Raw genomic sequence first — 19,123 nt, 5'->3', positions numbered from 1 at the left:
GTTCGGAAGCACGTCAAAGTGCAAGTAGATAAATAGGTACCGCTCCGGTGGGAAGGTAAACAGCGTTTCCATGCGCTGTTCTGGTTCACCAGAAGCGGCTTAGTCATGCTGGCCACATGACCTGGGAGCTGTACACCGGCTCCCTCAGCCAAAAAAGCGAGATGAGTGCCGCAACCCCAGAGTCGTCCGCGGCTGGACCTAATGGTCAGGGGTCCCTTTACCTTTATGTGTCGGAACAAGGTTATTAGAATGCTACTGCTATTCCAAGAGAATAGCAACTTAGTTGTGGATATGTGTGAAGAGTGGACTTCTTTAAATAATAATATCATCACAGGTTTCCACCAGTAGCCATGAATGACCTTAAGTGACCAACATTCAACAGCAAGGAAATATCGACACAGTTTTTCAATGGGGTGGAAAGAGAATCCTAGTGACAGACAAATGCTACAAGCACTTCTAATTTCAGGGTTGTTGTTTGCTTAAGTATATATTTTCTAGTTTAAGTCTCAGGGTTTGGGGTACATAGTTCTCATGACATTAAGACTGTAACATTAATTTATTCTTTGGAGCATGAGTTTTTCAGTAGCAAGTTTTTCAGTAGCAAGCAGTGTTGCTCAAGCACAGCAAGGGCCTGGTACTGTTAAATAACTTCCCCCAAATTGAAAAGTTTGAGTCTGAGCCATTCAATCACTTTTTGGTTGCAGGAAGGGGAGAGAGACTTTACCTGTGACAATAGCTCTTCCTTTTCTCCAGCTAGCTTTCGTAGCCTAACATCTAAAAGAAACAAACAATTCAGTTTGGAAGTTTAGCAAAACGAAAAAGGTTAAAAGAAAGAACTCTCTTGTATGAACAGAATTTCATTTGAAATTTCATCAAGAAACAGCAAGGTCAGTAAGATGAACTTCAAATTGTGTATTAAGTTTTTTAAAAAATGATACTTATTTGGAACTAAGAGACTTGCTGGACATACTACAATTGAATAGCAACTAAACTAACAATTCCATATTTGGTACTTTTCACATGACTTCTGAAAGTATGGCAATGACACTTTTTAAAGACATAGACCCTATGTAATGTCCCCTGAACTAACATACAATGGAGTATAATTGTTGCTTTTTGCACACATTTTGAATTCTGACATTCATTTCCACATGATACTGCCTTATTTATCTTTTAGTAAGCTATATAGGTGCATTACAATGCATCTATAAACATGATATCTCTGAACAGATTCCAAGACTGCCGCAACTATGTAATTCACACAGAACTAATAGTTCCATCTATTCAAAGACAAGTAAAACTCTTTATAAATGTGGGAGGGGGCCTAAGCTACTTGATTCTTATCTATACACATTGAAAATGAAAGTCAACATTATGAAGAAAGTGGTTCTCTGTAAATTTACCTAGTGGTCCTTCTCCTGCGGATTCCAAGACCTGAGCAGCTTCTTGCGATACAACGGTTATTGAACCAACTACTGGTTCATGGTTGACATCACCATTTGGAGTGCCATCTGGGATGATAACTAATCCATGCTTCTGGAAAAAACACAAGATTCACAGTCTCTAAGAGAAAGCTTATGTTTATTGGTGAACGCTTTGCTCAGTAGACGCTGCAAGAAGCAGCAGCACCACTGCTCCTGTTCATGCTTTAGCTTCAGTGGAAAAGGGGCATGCTGAAGTAATGATATGTCCCTCTCCAACACACTGACTATGGCTTCATCCAGCAGTCGACATTGCCAAGTGCTGCTACAGCTAACGTACCTCTCCTGTCTTCATTGTTTCCTTCAGGTCAGCCAGCTCATCTCTGAGCTCATCCCGCTCAATCCTAATGCAGTCAAAGTACTCTTTCTGTCTCTCTAGGGCCTGGGTGCAGGCAGGTAGCGGAAAGAAACAGCATAGAGAGAGAATGTGCGATAGGTAAGAAAGATTTCTTGCAAAGAAAAGATAATTAGCTGAACAAAAAGTGAGGCAAAAAGGAGAAAAGAAAGTCGTGCACAGTCCTGTGTTTGCCACAGAAGTTCATGCTTGGCATAAATATCCTCCACCACCCCGGCATTACAACAGACCTGGGAAATGCTAAAAAATCTCAGCGATTCCATGTTACGTACTAAACTATAAATACAATTCACGTCTACTTTAATAAAGTAACCTTCGGCTTTCTGCCTAGTGCTTGAGCCAAGCTGAATGAGTTCAACAATCCCATAGTTCCAAAAATATTTGGATTTTGAAAGATCAGAGATAAAGCATGTTTAATTTTTGCAGTCTATTCAAGCATAACACTTTATGCAAACAAACACAGCCAATTGTGTTGTACAGTGAGCTGTACTGATATTTATTTATTTTTTAACGGATCTGGGACTTTTGGTAGCAGTCCTAGAAAATCTTATGGGAACTTGTGGCCCTCCAGCTCTTGCTGGACGCCTAAACAGCATGCTCAATGATCAAGGATGGAGGAAATCCAAGAACACCTAAAGGACCATGGACACCCATTCCTGCAATACAATACAACTTTTTCAACAGGAAACAAGCAAGGGCTTTTTATGGGAAGATATTCATATATGAAGGAAGTGAATCTGTATTGTGCCTGCTCAGAGTTAAGCATCCTCTAGAGGAAAAAAAATGGGCACTAGGCCTTCCCTCACCATGAGGAGTAGTTAATAACCAAATGAGATATTTTTTTCAGTTACTTGAATGCAGAATGTCCTATAAATTTGGGAGATTGGATCCAAAGTAGATTACTAACAAACAGGATCCTATTGATGGAATCTCATTTAAAAATATTTTCACATGCGGAAAAGGTAGTTCGCAAGATCTGATCCATGGAAACAATCCTAGAGAGAAAATAGTGTCCAACAAACTCTAAATCTATGCCCTGGCAGCTTTCGATTATGCTATAGGCCAGTTTTTCTACTACATTCGTACCTTGGTTCTCAAGCGCCTTGGTATTTGTATGTTTCGGCTCCTGAATGCCAAAAACCTGGAAGTAAGTGTTCCAGTTTGCGAACGTTTTTCGAAAGCCGAATGTCCGATACGGCTTCCGCTTGAGTGCAGGAAACTCCTGCAGCCAATCGTAAGCTGTGCCTTGGTTTTGGAACGGTTTTGGGAGTCAAACGGACTCCCGGAACGGATTAAGTTCGAGAACTAAGGTTCCACTGTACTAGCAAGTTGTAATACTTTTTCAAATTTATAGTGTCAGTCTCAGAATCTCTAACACCACACACTCGTATACACCCATTTTGCATATTACTTGCATGAAGGGGCATCATGGCTGTCTGCGGAGAAAGGCCAAAGTGCTCAACACAGGGATGGCAGGGTTAGGACTGAGTAGCCAAGCAGATACACAGCACCTTTTTCTACACATGACGCCTTCTTATGTGATTCATATGTGAATGGCGTACAGTTTAAATGAAATCAGTGGGTATTAAGTTACAATTGACTTCAATGACCTTTAACTTCTTCTGGACTAATACGTATGTATGTGCGCGCCCAAACAAGCAAAATTGTTTTTATGCCCTATCTGAATGCTTAAGTATTTAGACAGTATATGCTTTTGAGGCTGTCTCAAAGCTCTATTTTTAATCAGTGCAACGAAAGGTCTAGGACAGGCCTATCATCCAAATCCAAAATAACTGTACTAGAATCTAGCTGTAACACTGGAATTAAATCACTGCCGTGCTTGAATATGTTAATAATAATAATAATAATAATAATAATAATAAATGATGTTCGAAATCCGCTAATTCATGAAGTTTTAGGTTCAAGCTGCATGCCGTATTTATTTACTCTCAAATATTCAGTATGAAATACTTCTATCTGCAACACCCAATTCAATGCTGGAACCATCAACAATCCCACTGACAACTTATACCAGTCTATTCCTAATCACTCTTCACCTCAGTATTCATCTCATACCCCAATTTTTTTATCTTTCCAATTAACTGTTTCCTGGAGGTCAAACACCTCTTTGGTTATAGATTCTATTCTCTGTTGCATGCGTTGGTTCTCCTGCAGTAAACACAGGGGAAAGAATAAAAGAAGGGAAAAGACAAGTAAAGGAAATTACAAGGAGATACGAGGAAGTCAGTAAGGCAGTCAATGAAACACAGAAGATGAAAGTTTTGTGAATAAAGGTTTGGCTAAGAGGTTCTCTCCCCTTTGTTAAATAAAACTATGAATAGCTTTAGGATAAGATCTATATTACATCGAAGTACACTGTACAACTGACATTGATTGCATTGGAACCACAAGCTTAGGCATAAATCTATGTTGCCATTCAGCTTTAAAGCAACTACTAAGCCCAACAACCCAAAGTTAATTTTACTCAAACATATTACTGAAAGGACTTCTGCTAAAATGCTAAAACTATATTTGCTACCAAGCTCAAAACAGCATAGCATACCTAAACAAAAATACTGTTTAAGCAACGGATGGACAGTACCAACTCGTAGGGCTGAAAAGCTCATTGACAAAAGTCATTGATGAGCCAGACTCTGAATATGTGCTCCCAAACAGGGCACATGTGACACATTGCTTTTTGTCTGATGGTGTCATGCCTTCTTTTGATCGCAGCACACTGCTCTAGCTGTTTATAAACTGGCACCCAAGTGCCAGAAACAGCACATGCTGCAGTCTTTCCTGAATGAAAGCATTTTAGACAACAGAAAAAGCAGATTTTATCTTGAATGCAAGTTATTTGCCAAGTATGAACATGTACCTCTATTAGTTCATCTCTCTGGCGAAGACCCTCTTTAAGTTCATCCATCTTATGCTGCAGAACGGTGCACATATGTTTCTGCCTTTCCAACTCCTGTATTAAGGAAATATAAATTAAGCAGCTGAAAATTAAAGTCCAAGTATATTATATATTAGTTAATGAAATAAGCATGATAGGAACATTAATAGTATAATTATTTGCTGATTCACAAAAATGGAACTAGCTTATATGAGTATAGATTTGTTTTAGCTGCTCTGTCTGTTCTCCAACACTACTCTCTTAAGGGGTGGGCTGACTTCTGAAATACATGGGCTATTTTAAAATGTATTTATTATTGGTGAATACTATGGATCCAGAATTTATAAAGCAAGAGTACACACTCAGAATCTCTTTGCAGCAGAATGATTAGAAGTATGATCCCAAGCTTAAGAACTTAAGTGGTGCCCTTCTGGCTCAGATTAAGGCTCATGTAGGTCCCACAGTGGCCAGCCAGATCTCTTTGGAAAACCACAAATAGGACATCTGTGACCCTATTACCTGCTTGTTCCCAGTAACAGATCAACTATCAATGTAGAGGTTTCATTTTGAATTATTATAGTTAATAGCCATTAACCTCTGCCTGGCATTTGTATAATCCTTTTTGAAGCCAGAGCATCATGATTTTCCAAAATCCAATACTTAAGAGGAAAAAAGGAAGCAACTTGCCTACAGCTCTGTCCACAGGCATTCTCCATTATGCTTCTTAACCAAAGCAAAAGCAGTGCACAGTCAAGATAACTGACCAGTACAACTTATGCCTACCCTTAACTGGGAGCCTAATAACTTGCAGGAGCTAGATGGTTTACTGGCAGATCTCAGTCCACCTCAGTCGCCTCTACATTCAAGACCACCCCACTAAACAAAATGGCTTGGATGCCTCTTCAAGAAGATGCTCTAGTGAGCCTGTGAAGTCTTCACCAACCTGTTGCCCTCAGGATGTTTTGGAACACAGCTCCCATCTAGTCTAAAACATGTGGTGGGTATCTGGTTAGGGAAGTTTGAAGAAAGCATGATAATCAAGTTCTGCACGTAGCTGCAAGTAAACCTCTTTACTGATTCAGTTACTAGTGCCTTAAGCCTTTGCTTGCAGCTAAGGACCAGAGCAGCTTTCAACTTTGCAGACAACTGGTTGCTGCCGTTTGAAAAGAACCCCTCATTCTGAAAACTTGGACGGTGTTGCCAATTAGTTTAAAAGAGGACAGACTGCTGATAGTTCAAAGGGATAGAAAGTAACTAACCTAAGATTAAACAAGCAATGACCTGGATTGCCCCAGGATAAGTAATTGCATAATTAAGCCTGAAAGCAAACCAATCTATTTGTAAGTTGCAGAAAAACATTCAATGGTCTTAAGAATCAATACATTTTCCTCCTTGTGAGCCCATCAACAAAATTAACTTTGTAAAGTTTTCATCTTCATTAAAATTACAGAGACCAAGTTGTTTAACAAATTACAGGCATGCAGAAACACACACTTAAGCTTCTTAATATCTAGCTAATAATGCAAATTCTTTATTAGTAATAATACAGAAAATACAAATACCTTTGTCTTATCTTCATTTTCTCTGTAATACTCTGCTAACTGCTCCTCTCTTTCCTCAATGACATCCTTTAGAGTATCCACTTGATAGATTAAGTTATTTTTCTCATTATCCAGTTGGGCATTAGAAACCATTGCTTTTTTAAATTTCTCTTCAACTTCAGCAAGTGACTCCTAGATACATAATGTAAGACCTTATTAAACTTAATTTTACTCATCGTATTAAACATTAGAAATACATAATACAATTTTGCTAAAGTAGCAAACAGACTTTTGTTTCATATTCCACTGACTTAACTGTCTTTAATAAAACCCAATAATAAATCTGCAGAAGTCAAATAAATAGGGACCTATAGAAAAATGTTAATCACATATCTTATTTTTCTCTTATTCTTCCAGCAGAATGCCCAAGCATTTTTTTTTTAACATATGAAAGCCTAAAGAAAAGCATTTACAGAGAGGCAGTTGTGTTAATCTGCTCAGGAAAACAAAAAAAGTCTTGTGGCACTTTAGACTAACCAATGCACTTGGGCGTAAACCTTTATGGGCTAAAGTCTCAGCTTCAATTTAGTTCAGATTACACAGACCTCACAGCACCAAACTTCCGTTCACAGATAACTAAGGACACTATAGTGTATTTCTAATACTAGATGTACCAGTTAAGTAAGACTTCAGCTATTTAACCAAGTAAGTGAGCATTCAATATTATCAGAGCTTTACCGTTAGGAAACAACGTTATTTGCAGATGTTTTTCTACACTTTCCCTGTCCACATGAAAAGTTACAATCGCCTCTAAATAAGCCATTCAACCAGTCTGCCATCAGTTTGGAGATGAAACAGGGTAACTTTTTTTTTAAAAAAGAGTTGCTGTTACATACTTTGGACGACCTAGTACACGGAAGTACATAAATTTGTAAATTAAAAGACAATAGTATTTAAACAACCACCTCCAAACTACCGGTCAGGAACCTGTGAATTTGATGGCAGTGAAGAGGGTAAGGAGGAGTAACGTCAAAAGATGACAGATCAGGCAAACAAACTCAAGCATTTTGACAGACAACCTGCAACAACTCCCTCCAAAGGGAAAGTGGAGGCTGGAGAAAAAAGCAAGAGCAGATCTACTCAAGTCCCGGATAGCATGTAGTATCTTGGAGGAGGAGATTGGGAGTTAAGCTTTTCCTAGCTTCAGAGCTGTATCTTTCCTGCTACATTGCAATAAAATACATGGGTTTGGGGCTAACAGCATGGGAAGAATTCGGAGGGAGGGAGGCATTATTTACAACCCTGAGGCCTAAACAGCATTACAGGGCTCCTTTTGCAGGATGGTTGGAGCCCTGAACAGGAGCAACCCACTTGGGGGGTTGAGTTTGCACTTCAACATTATGCTACAGGTCTCACTGGTCATCTCACTCTAAATAAGAAGTTTTTAAGGCATTAACAATGTAATTTATGGGTGAAGCACAATTATGCCCATTAGCTAGCGAAATGAAACTTGTCATTTCTCGCATCTAGCCCCTGCAGACCCAGATCTGCTTGAGGGTTCCCAATCCACTGGGGCAGATTTTGGGGGCACATGAGGTGTTGGAGGAAGGAGAGAATGGAGAAGCACAATTACACTACACTGGATCTTGACTTGTACCTTTGTACGAAATATTGTAAGATCCCAAAAATGCAATTCATGTCAGCTTTAAAGCAGTCTCAATATAATCAGTTCATGTCTACCTATATTCATTCTCCAAAAAATGGGGAGGGGCGAATACTAGCATACACTCAGGGAACTAGACTTATAAATCAGTCAGTTTTTGAAGATGGTATTTCCTTCTAAAACATACAATTATTTTATTTTTACATGCATGCTTTCCTGTGAAGTACAGAACATTAAACTATATTGTGGTGCATTGCAATATTGCCTTCACTTCAAAACCAAATTCTACAAAAGTGCCAAATGAAATGCAGAATAGGACAAGCCCTGCCCCGAAGCATTTTTGCTCTAAACAGACAAGCAGACAGTGTGGGAAAGCATGAACAATTATGGCTAAAAGCATCATGTTAGTTCTCTGAACTTTCCTCTTTTGCAAGGTGTGTACACACCATAATTATTTAATGGGTGTATCTATTCAGGGATGACATATTTTTACGTGTGATTAGCTAAAAAGTGGATGGGAAGAGAAGAGAAGAATGCAGGTGGGAGGCGAGTAAGGTAGAAAAACTTGCAAAAATACAGTGGAAAGGACTTGCCTGAGTTGGCAAATCAGTGTCATAATTTATTTCAAACACACAACTAGTCAATGCATTTATGAGGATCAACCAAAATGTCTCAAAACTGATACTACTTTTTATACCAAGGTGGTCAATTTATAGTTTCAGTTCCAATATTGCAATCTAATTATGGTGGGTTTTTCAGAAGCTCGCTACAATTTTGTGACATTTTGGTTGGTCCTAATAAAGGTATTGCCTTTCAGGGGTTTTCCCCTTACAGATGAATATAGTTACAATTGCTTTTTATAGACATGCTTTATGTAGCACCATACAATGAAGCTAGTACAGACAAGGGTAAGGTGTAAAAGAAGATAATTATCTCACCAAGATTAAAAGATAAAAGCAAACAAGTGGATATGCTAGCTATTATATTTACACCTCTTTGGAACCCAACCACTGACTATCAGTTATTCTGCATGAGAGATCATGAAAAACCTTAAGCTGCAATAGGATTTATACTATAGGCAAAATTTCCAGTTACCTGCACCTTTTGGTTGAAGTTTCTACAATGGTCCACTTTGTACATCACAGTAAACCACAATTAATGGTTTGTTGTGAATGCAGAAATCACTTCCACTTTGCTACTCCCCTAGGGCATATAGGAACAATAAGCCATGATGCCTGGCTCAGTGTTACATCCAAATGGGTGAAATGGGAGACTGTGAGTTTGTTTTGCCTAGACACACCACAAACAGCCAAGGACAAATCCTGGCTTTACATCATGGTATGTTTTGACCTAAACTACAGCCCTTGGTTCAGATGTAATGCTAAGTCAAGATTTATGGTTTGTTGCTCCTGCTAGGGAAAAAAGTTCATGATAAAATTGTGATATGTAAATGTTGCCATTTATTATCAAGCCATGCAGTAGCTCCTGCAGTAGAGAGATTCCCATGTCTAAAGTGGTAACTGGGATGATTAGGTTAAAATGGAAAACAGATTTTTACACAAAGTAGTCGTTAAGGTTCACAGAACCATGGAAAGGGCTCACTCTCTATACCAGCTTGTAGAAATATCTTTAACTTGAGCTAATTGGCTAGGTTACCAAAAATTCTTTGGAAGTATAGTAAGCATTCTAAGAAGACACTTAGGTTTGACCTTTGTATGTTTTCTAGTGAAAAGGAATTCCATGACTGAGAGGAGTCTCTATAACTGTTTGAATAGGAGTTGCCTCTGTAATTTTTAATCCAAGCTGGTAATCCACGTGAGGCAAAAAGATATATAGATTATATGTGTCTCAATGGATCGTACCAAAGTTTTCTGTGTTTGTTTTTAGCATGCCAAAAAATAAAACAATAAATCGTACTTTTACATGTTTTTACAGTCTATGAAAGTGGGAGTTTAATTATTTCTTGGAATAAATTTCTGGTCCAATATTATTATTTTGAAACTCAGCTGTGCCCCCCATCTCTAATCATATTATTGGTAATATCCAGCTGCTAATTAAAAGAATAAAATGGAACTGCAAATAATACAAAAGCATCTGCTAAACCTATATTATTTACTTTAGTGGAATGGAAAGTTCACTGCCTTTTTCACATAACACATTAAACACTTAAACATAAGGGGGGGAAATAATTGGCAGATATATATATTAAAATATGAACCAATTTTTAGTTGGTATGTTAGGCAAGAACTTTTAAAAAAGTGAGGTGTTAGTAAAGCTCTGTTAGTGAAACTGGCAAAAACTTAATTGCTGACATATTACCATAGAGAATGCATGCTTGGGAGAAACCTGCTATACCTTTAGTTCTTTAAGTCCCTGCATGTATCTCCCTTCTACATCTTGTATCTGGTCCTTAAGATCATAGATATCCTGCAGGACATAGGAATGAACCATTGCATAAGAACATTGCAAAGAACTTACTATTGAACTCTGTGCTTAAAGCCCAGGAATTTAGATTAGTGTGTGTTTCACTTGAACAAATTAAATTACTGTTGTATTCTTAATTTTCTAACTTGACTGACATATGTGCATTTTTAATTCAGTGCTTTCTATAAAGCTAAAAAAATGGGGAGAAATAATGCATAATGTTTGTAAACAGAAATGTTTTATTACTGAAACTTCACGCCCTCAAAGTATCACACAATCTAATTTGAAACATATAAAAGGCATCATAATCTTATCTTGGATACTATACTGAAAAGATATACCCATTAATATGAACTAAAATCTTTACAGCTAAACAATTACAGCCGGTTCTAAACAGTACAAATAATTCCCTACTTCTTTCACAGACTGCTAAGGGATGGTTAAGAATAAGAAGCCTGATCAATAGGTGATGTTTTAAATGCTAAACTGCTACATTTAGCACCAATTACACTGATGAAATCTCCACAAGCCTGAGCAATGTGCCAGACATGCTCCTCCTTGCTTCCCCCTCTTCTTTTCCCATGTAACCAAGAGTAAGACTGCTGCAGAGTTTAGTTTCTTTTTCAAACAGCATTGGCATAGTGTTACGTATAAACCAAAGTGCCTGGTATGTTATTAATTTTATATCCCACGCATTCCCGCAGCAAGCATTTTGTAATCAAAGGAAAATTTAAAAACCCAAACCCCTGATTGCTTTTTAAAAGGTGCTTTGATTCTGTCTTGTAGTCTTATTCAATGTGTCCATTTCTTCCTCTCCAAATGAAGGAGGATAACCTTTTATTTTTAGCCCATGAAAGTCTGCTCACCCGCAATTCACTTAAGGAGGTATCAGGATCCACTAGACTGCTAGTATCTCCACTTCCTCGTCTGGATGAGTTTCCACTCAAAGGAGTTGCTGAATTGCGAGACGCTGGCTAAAGAAAGAAAAACATGGCATGAAAACTCCCATACATTTCAAGATCTTTCCCCAACACACTATGAAGTTCAGATTTCAACATTCAAGTGTCTCCCCGCTTATGCACCTTGAAGTTGTGTATGACCATGTCTATGTGTGGCACCAGGAAATAAATAAATAAATCAAACTAAACTCTGAAAAGGCGCAAAAATGGCCCAAAAAGAAGAGGAAAACTGCAAAAATGGCATGAAAAGAGCAGGAAAACAACTAGCAATTCCAAGAGCCCTTGCAACTGCAAGCCAGATACTTTGAGGTACTGGTTTGCCCCCCTTATCGTTGTTTCTGCATTATCCTTCAGTGATGAGGAAGACTGAGAGCCATCACTGCCACCATTCCTGCCAGTCTGAGAAGTGCTGTTTTGTTTTTTCAAGGGTTTCCAGAGGTTTAGAAGGTGTTTACAGGTGTTTTAGATGGTGTTCCCCACTATACACGATTTCACGTATAAGTGCGGTACATGGGAACGTAACCCCTGTGTAAATGGGGAGGTGCCTGTACTAAAAACTTCCAAATAATGTAATATATGTCCTTGGAAAGATTGATATACTTTTCTAAGTCCCCATATACCGTATTTTTTGTCCCATAAGATGCACTTTTTCCCCTCCAAAAATGAAGGGGAAATGTGTGTGCGTCCTATGGTGCGAATGCAGGCTTTCGCTGAAGCCTGGAGAGCGAGAGGGGTCGGTGCGCACCGACCCCTCTCGCTCTCCAGGCTTTGCACAGATCTCCGTAAGCCGTGGGAGCCCGCGCTGGGCTCCCGCGGCTTGCAGAGAGTTGCCTGTTCTGGGGGCGGGGGAAGCTCGGGCTTCCCCCGCCCCAGCCCCGCGCCTGGGGGGGGAAATAATTTCCCCCCCTTTATTTCCCCCTCAAAACACTAGGTGCGCCTTATGGGACGGTGCATCCTATAGGGCGAAAAATACGGTAGTTCAGTCTATTCAAATATTCTTTTTCATCAAACAGCTCTTACAGGAGCAGAACTTATTTTAAAATTATCTTCTTACAAGATACTTTTGTTGGAAGCCACCCAGAGTGGCTGGGGAAACCCAGCCAGATGGGTGGGGTATAAATAATATATATTATTATTAGACAAATGGGTTATAGATCTGGCATAACATTATTTGTAATCTTCTCCAGTCTGGTGCCCTCTAGATATTTTGGACTGCAAATCCCATCAGACCCAATGATCACAGCTGAAGTAGATGATCTACACCATATTCTGTCAAACAAATAGTTGGAAAAGTATAATGAAGACAATCAGCAACACACAAGAAGCTGGAGAATCTCCCGATATCCTACCATGCTTTTTTGAATTGGCACCAATATGCAGACTTTGATATGTTTTAAAGTTGTCCAAATCTCTTTAAACACTCACCCTTGTATACAAGTCAGAATATGGCCTGTCACTCTTTTCTTCCAGCTGGAAAAAAATAAAAGTGTTAATATTAAATTTGAACCATTTCTTTGTATTAGAAATCTGAATTACTGGGATCCCTTTTTCATCCATGTCAACACAAAGCTGAAACAGTATTATACAATGAAAGTTTCCTTCTTCCTTTTCCTCCACCTGAATATTGCATTTGCATTTAACGAAACTTCAGAATCAACAGCTCCGCACAAGGTAGTATCAGTCCTACAAATTAACACAATGCCTTATTGACAACAAGTTGCTTCTTAGGTTAGCCTTTTGTCAAGCCAAGCACAGAAAGTAAATTCGATGAATGTAATTTCTGTAATGGTTGTGTGTTTTTTAAATGAAATGTATTGACTACTGGAAATTCACTAAGTAATATATTTTAAACATTAAGCTTTACTCATCTATGAACATTTTTCTCCATTTCTGCTTTCCAAAATAAAAGTTTAGTAGTAAATGGGTTGAGAATAGTTTTTCATTATTTGCAGTTGCCACCAAGACAGACAATATAAACAATGCTATTTCATTGGTAATCTGTTGTACGCATTATAAACAGGAAGCATAATTTATGAAAAACTGTTTTGTGGCATATGGTTTTAATTCATGATCCTCTAGTTCAGGGATTGCTAACCCAGCACCCAGAGGCACAATGGCACCTGCAAAAGCCTTCATTAGTGCCCCTCAACAGAGACCTCTGACTCTGAGCTTTCATTTTTAAAAAGGTTTTAACCCTCTTCTAAAGTTATGAAGCAAAACATTATGATTTAGCTCCACAAATTTTCTTCACATGTTCAAATATTTATTATCATGATCAAAAGTTCATTCTTTCTCTGCTTTCTAAAGGAGCCCAGGGCAGCAAATACTCTCACGCAAGTTAACTGAACTATCAAGGCTAGCAGGTATTAATGGCAGGCTACAAGAATATGTCATTTTCTTGTAACGCTGAGCTGGTCAGGTAGGAATGTCTATTTCTCCACGTCTAGCATGTTATGATGCATTTTGAATGACTGCAGCGACTGCATCTCCGGTTTCTATAGCCAACAGAATTTTAATGGTATCTCAAAGTATTTATCTAATTTCTTGAATCTCTAGGTGCTGGAAACATAGGGAACCAAGCTACTAGCTAGCAATTGTAACCAACCACTCAATGTCACTTCATCTCTAAAAATGGCGTTTGCAATCAAACTTTCAGTTGTGGCACAAAATCTCCAAAATAATTAGAATGTGATTTATTGCTTTTGTAAATACCTTTCCATTGAGCTTACACAATAGTTAGTCTAATAAAAACAAAGAAAGTGGGGTTTTCTTTTTACAGTGGTGGACATCTGGATGAGGTCATTATGGCTGAAAGAGTGGCTGAGGATAACCAACCAAATGAAATTATCCGTATATACTTACCACTAAATTTGCAGCTAATTCCCAAAATTAGATAAACATTACATTCTGAACAAATGAAAATATATTTGCCTTTGCAAACCATCATTTAGCACAAGAGTTTGAATCATTCGCCATAAAGCCAGTGTACCTATTATAGCTGCCTTGGATATTTTATGCAAAGACTGACCAGGATTTAAGCAGGGATGGTACTACAACGCCCATCATTCCTGACTATTGCCCTTGCTGACTGGGAATGATGGGAGCTGCAGCGTAACATTTGGGGAACCATTGTTCCACATCTGTGATCTGAAGGACCACACACACACACACACACACACAAAAGCCCTCTTAAGCCTCCCACTTCAATGCTTCCCAAAAAGCTGTCACTGAAGTGGCCATTTCAAGAATGTCAACTGCTACCAGAAAAGCAGGGGAGGAGAGGGCGAGGGAAGGAGGGGGAGAAGGATGAGAGAGAGAAAGTGAAAGAGAATCAGAAGCACAGTGCACAAAGCTCTCTTGATCCTAGCCAGGATTTACAATTATGTATGAGCAATAGCAGATGCTAGGCCATGACTGGCGAACGATTTATCATTATCTCACTTTATCGCAGGTATCATTAATGTAACTGATATATGTCTGTCATTTTCTTTGGGGGGAGGTACTAGCAGACGTTCTCTGGCACCATCTGGTTTGCTATGCCAGCTTGATTAAATTAGTCAGAGGATCTGGTTTTTCACTTTCTCAGACAACATCAGTCTTCTCCCAGCTCCTTTAAGAGGTGGTTTATAAACAAGAGGAAGAACCGGGATTCTTCAGATCAGAAGCAGATCCGAGAATGTCCTTTCTCATTCTAGTCCTTCCCTTCTCATGCACAAATTCGCCCTACTAACCTAGCCTTAATCACCATTAAGGAATTAAGCCCTGAGCTCAACCACAATCAATGCTAATCAGGTTTCATTAACAACAATCAGAGTTTCAAGTGCCAAAGTATGGAGTAAACACTTGAGTAAATTATCAGAGTGTTGTGTCAACATTTGCCCTATATATATTATTTTATTCATTCTAAGTACTTTTATGACACCTTCCTAGGGCATCTTAGAAAACATAACTAGTTTTAATACGTAACAGGATAATTTAGCTTCATGTACATAGTAGGGGTTCACTGCAGTAGCTGTATCTAGGCATGATGGAGGGGTGTCTAAGTGCTGCTTCCCCTTCCTTTGATGGCAGTTGGTATAAGAGGAGGAAGGCTCAGCTGAAGTCACACCTGAGAAGCATAGCCTTGAACTGATGCCTTTATCAATTTTTGGGTATGATTCACTCCATTAAATACAATGTTGTGTACCTTCTTCCCTACAGAAACCTGTCAAGGGGAGGCACATGTACCATAATAAATGAAAACCAGGTTGCATAGAAGTTTGAATTTACAGAAATCTCTTTAGAGATATGAACTTACAAGCAGGAACCATACTCTGAACACTATAGTTGAAACTTTTTTAAACCATGCAGTCATTTATAAGGTTGTAATGAATATCATGTGTGTCTGTAACATAGCACCAGACAACTTGTTATTGGAATTTGAATATATACAATTATATTCAGTGCCATTAAAAAATTATAGTACTATTTACAAAGGCTTCAAGAAATGTATGTAAATAAGACAATCTACAATTAAGAACAGTTTTGCATGCAGATTTAGACATTGGTATACAGATATTAAAGTTAATACTGCAACATGATCAAGTTAGCTGGAGGTTTCTTTTTAAAAGATGAAAACCATGCAAGTTGGATTCTATATTTTAAATAAGTTTTATATATGTAATATTCTGCACTGCTAGCAACATTTTATACTAAAACCAGCAAGCATTACTAGAATATTAATACATTTCCCAAAGAAAAAGGACGGTCATTAGTAAACCTACAATGATGACATCAGCACATTATCAAACACTCACACTGTTCATGTCTGGAATGCTGACATCATCCAAGTCAGAAACAATGCTTCCCCTACGATTAGAGCGGCTAAAATAATCAGCTGCAGTTTCACTATGATCAGAAAAATCAGTTGACTTTGATGACAAACACAACAGATGGAGAGAAAAATGACAGAATAATACATTTCAGATACATGAAATAAAATGTGGGCATGTTAATCTTATTTGCCAAAATTGTTTTAGATGAGATTTTCCTTTGAAGAGTGAGATCTCTCTCCTTTCTGACTGGGAAAACCTTACGGAAATTTATATTTTATTTTATTTTTATTCTTGTGGTTTTCAAATTCTGTTCTGTGGAACCCAGGGATTTCACCCTGAATAACAGCTTAATCACAATCACCAACCTTCTCACAACTCCATGCATTCACATATATTTGTTTCACATGAGATTAACTCCTTATGTAGTTTCAAGCAGTTGGCAACCTGAGGACATTTGGGATGAGAACATGATGGAATTTGATGGTACTATCACAGGTATGAGTTAATTTTCAATCTCATCAGCTTCAGAGTTTTAAAGGATAAAAAGAGAATGGTATCGTTACTGAATCTGGACAGAGTCATAAGCCATCTATCTCATACACCCTAATAGCTTTTATCCTTTCTTTGGCATCAAACCTATGCCCTTACAAACCTAACCAACTCACATTGCACCCGCTCCAGCATCTATTGGTCCTCCCTACTGGTCTTCAAAACACCTTCCTAGCCTGAAAGCGTAGGGTGGAAGAAGAATATAGTTCTCATTTGAGCAATACATTTAAAACTGGTGTCTCATTGTCACATTCAGCTGCATTTTAAGAATGCTGCTGAGTATCAAGTTAGTGTTTTTTGTAAGTATAATCAACAGCAAAAATATTTATAAACAATTCATGTTGAGATATTCAGGATTCTAAATTTTATCCTTAAACTAAACATTTAATTGCCTAGGGAAATCAAGTTCTGATTTATCGTGTTTGTCCTCCTTATGCCTTAATAGTCACTGTTTACTTCATACAACTCCCAAGGTTACATCTCCCTTCCCATAATAATTCTTTTTACCCTTGCTCAATGAATAATTTTTAAGCCATACGCATGCACACAATAATTTAGTTTGAATTTACTATCACACTTACGTGTGCCTTGAACAGTATTTTTTCAGATTTAGCAACTGCAGACAAACTGAAGAAAAGGGACTAACACACATTTACCTTCACTACAAAAAGTCTATTGTTAGAGAACTAATTATAAGACGCATTACAAAAAATGCAGGTTTTGAATCATGTGTTTCCACTACACAGGAATAGTATATTGAATAACTATCCAGTACATCAAGAGAGTTCCAAGTTATTATGGGCAATGCCATTGCCATATCAGACACAATCAATTTTTTAGATGGTTATCACTTTGGTATAGGAAGCGTCATGACCCTTTGAATACACAGTTTAATGGCCTAGCCAAAAACCACCAGCTCACAATTAGAAAAGCTCTCTCTCTCCAAAATATTTAAAGTGTTAGATTGTGAAAAGAAAATTAAATTTAAATAAAAATGTGTGGAATATATTTTTGACTAATATATTGAATAGTATCAAAATCTTAGGGAGAATAACATTAAGACTGTGTATAGATGGGACTTCACACCTCTCATATTAAATATACAACTATTCAAGAAATATGTCAGCATTGCACAGAATTCAGTTCTGTTTGGATGGAGGTCTTGGTCACTATTTAGTAAACATTCTACTACACTCAATGATATCCAACTGAGTTATCTTCAGACTCTTTAATATTAATAGACTAAAATCTTTTAATTTCGAAGGGTCTGCTTCGAGTACGACAATTGGATATAAGCTATTGTGCCCAATCATCTTTGAGACAGGTATTTAAATGACCAGAAATCTACAACTCAGCAAAACTTAACCAACTTATTGCTGTTTAAATAAAAATCATTTACAAATGGATGAGAATTGAACCACTTCTTAAAGCCTGAGTAGAGAATTTGGAATACTCTATATAAAGGTAAAACTGATGCCTTTAGTGAAGTTTATAGGAGGTTGTGAAGGAGTGGTCAATATTAATAATTTTTACTTCAACTTGAATCAAGTTTATCCAGTACTGAGAAAGGCATCTTAACCAAAATATTCCCTTGGGAAATTTATTACTTTAAGATATAGAAGGAAAGTAAATGAGCACAGGAGTAACTAGTGTGAAACCTCAGATGTTGTGAAACTACAGTTCCCATTATCCCTGACTACAGGCATCGGTAGCTGAGGTTGTGGGATTTATAGTTAAACATCATCTGAACGGTAGCACATTGGCCAGCCACAAGCTGATTGTTTTCATTCATATCTCACTTCCCCTAAAATATCTCAAAGTCATTTCAGAATAAACCTCTTTAGGTTTTTGTAAACCACTTTGAGGGTTTTGCTTTGTTTTTGCTGTTTAACAATTAAACAGTATATAAATTTTAATAAAAATAAAAATCATTACAGAGATGGGGTTCCAGCCTGGGTCCAATAGGATTCTGCAGGTTCTAGTGGTGGGGAACCCCCAGCCAACAGGCCCAATTAGGTCCACAAAGTCTCCCTATTTGGCCCATGACACCTGTGACTTGGGCATGCCTTGGCCCAAACATCAGCATGCAATTCAGACTTAAGAGATAATAAAACAGAACATGACTACCGTATTTTTCGCACTGTTGGACGCACTTTTTCCCTCCTAAAAAGCAAGGGAAAATGTGTGTGCGTCCTATGGAGCGAATGCAAGGGGGAGGCAGGCGGGAAAAGCCCCCAAGAGCCGCACACAAGCTTCGTGTGCTCTTGTGGGCTTTTCTCCAGGAGGGAGAAGGGACTGACTGGCTGCATCGGTCCGTTCTCCCTCCTAGGGGAAAAGCCCCAAAGAGCGGCGCCCTCTTTAAAGGCTGCGCGGCTCCTGCGGGCTTTTCTACGAGGTGGGGGAATCCCCCCACCTCCCAGAAAAGCCAGGAGAAGCCGAGC

General features: G+C 38.3%; 1 protein-coding gene and 1 long non-coding RNA gene across 14 annotated transcripts in view; one reads left to right on the top strand and one right to left on the bottom strand.

The window, feature by feature from the left end:
- Positions 1–19,123, bottom strand: part of LRRFIP2 (LRR binding FLII interacting protein 2) — a 51,379-nt gene that overhangs the window by 5,686 nt on the left and 26,570 nt on the right. For 4 of the 13 annotated variants that reach the window (XM_083404883.1, XM_083404888.1, XM_083404889.1 and 1 more), the window contains 10 exons: positions 16,116–16,229; positions 12,745–12,789; positions 11,227–11,334; positions 10,292–10,363; positions 6,295–6,465; positions 4,715–4,807; positions 3,913–4,005; positions 1,762–1,863; positions 1,404–1,536; positions 725–774 (listed from right to left, as the gene is read on the bottom strand). In XM_083404883.1, coding sequence (XP_083261009.1) covers positions 725–774; positions 1,404–1,536; positions 1,762–1,863; positions 3,913–4,005; positions 4,715–4,807; positions 6,295–6,465; positions 10,292–10,363; positions 11,227–11,334; positions 12,745–12,789; positions 16,116–16,229 — 981 coding nt within the window. The remainder of the gene's footprint in view (positions 1–724; positions 775–1,403; positions 1,537–1,761; positions 1,864–3,912; positions 4,006–4,714; positions 4,808–6,294; positions 6,466–10,291; positions 10,364–11,226; positions 11,335–12,744; positions 12,790–16,115; positions 16,230–19,123) is intronic. The other 9 variants (XM_083404884.1, XM_083404891.1, XM_083404890.1 and 6 more) reach the window with 9 other exon arrangements.
- Positions 1,810–12,845, top strand: LOC310660531. Its single transcript, XR_014503485.1, has 2 exons — positions 1,810–1,917; positions 12,507–12,845. It is a non-coding gene; the product is annotated as an uncharacterized lncRNA (long non-coding RNA).

Source organism: Podarcis tiliguerta (genome assembly GCF_965153285.1).
Source record: "Podarcis tiliguerta genome assembly, chromosome: 12".
NCBI classification, from domain to species: Eukaryota; Metazoa; Chordata; class Lepidosauria; order Squamata; family Lacertidae; genus Podarcis; species Podarcis tiliguerta.
This window is presented reverse-complemented; position numbering and strand designations above follow the sequence as displayed.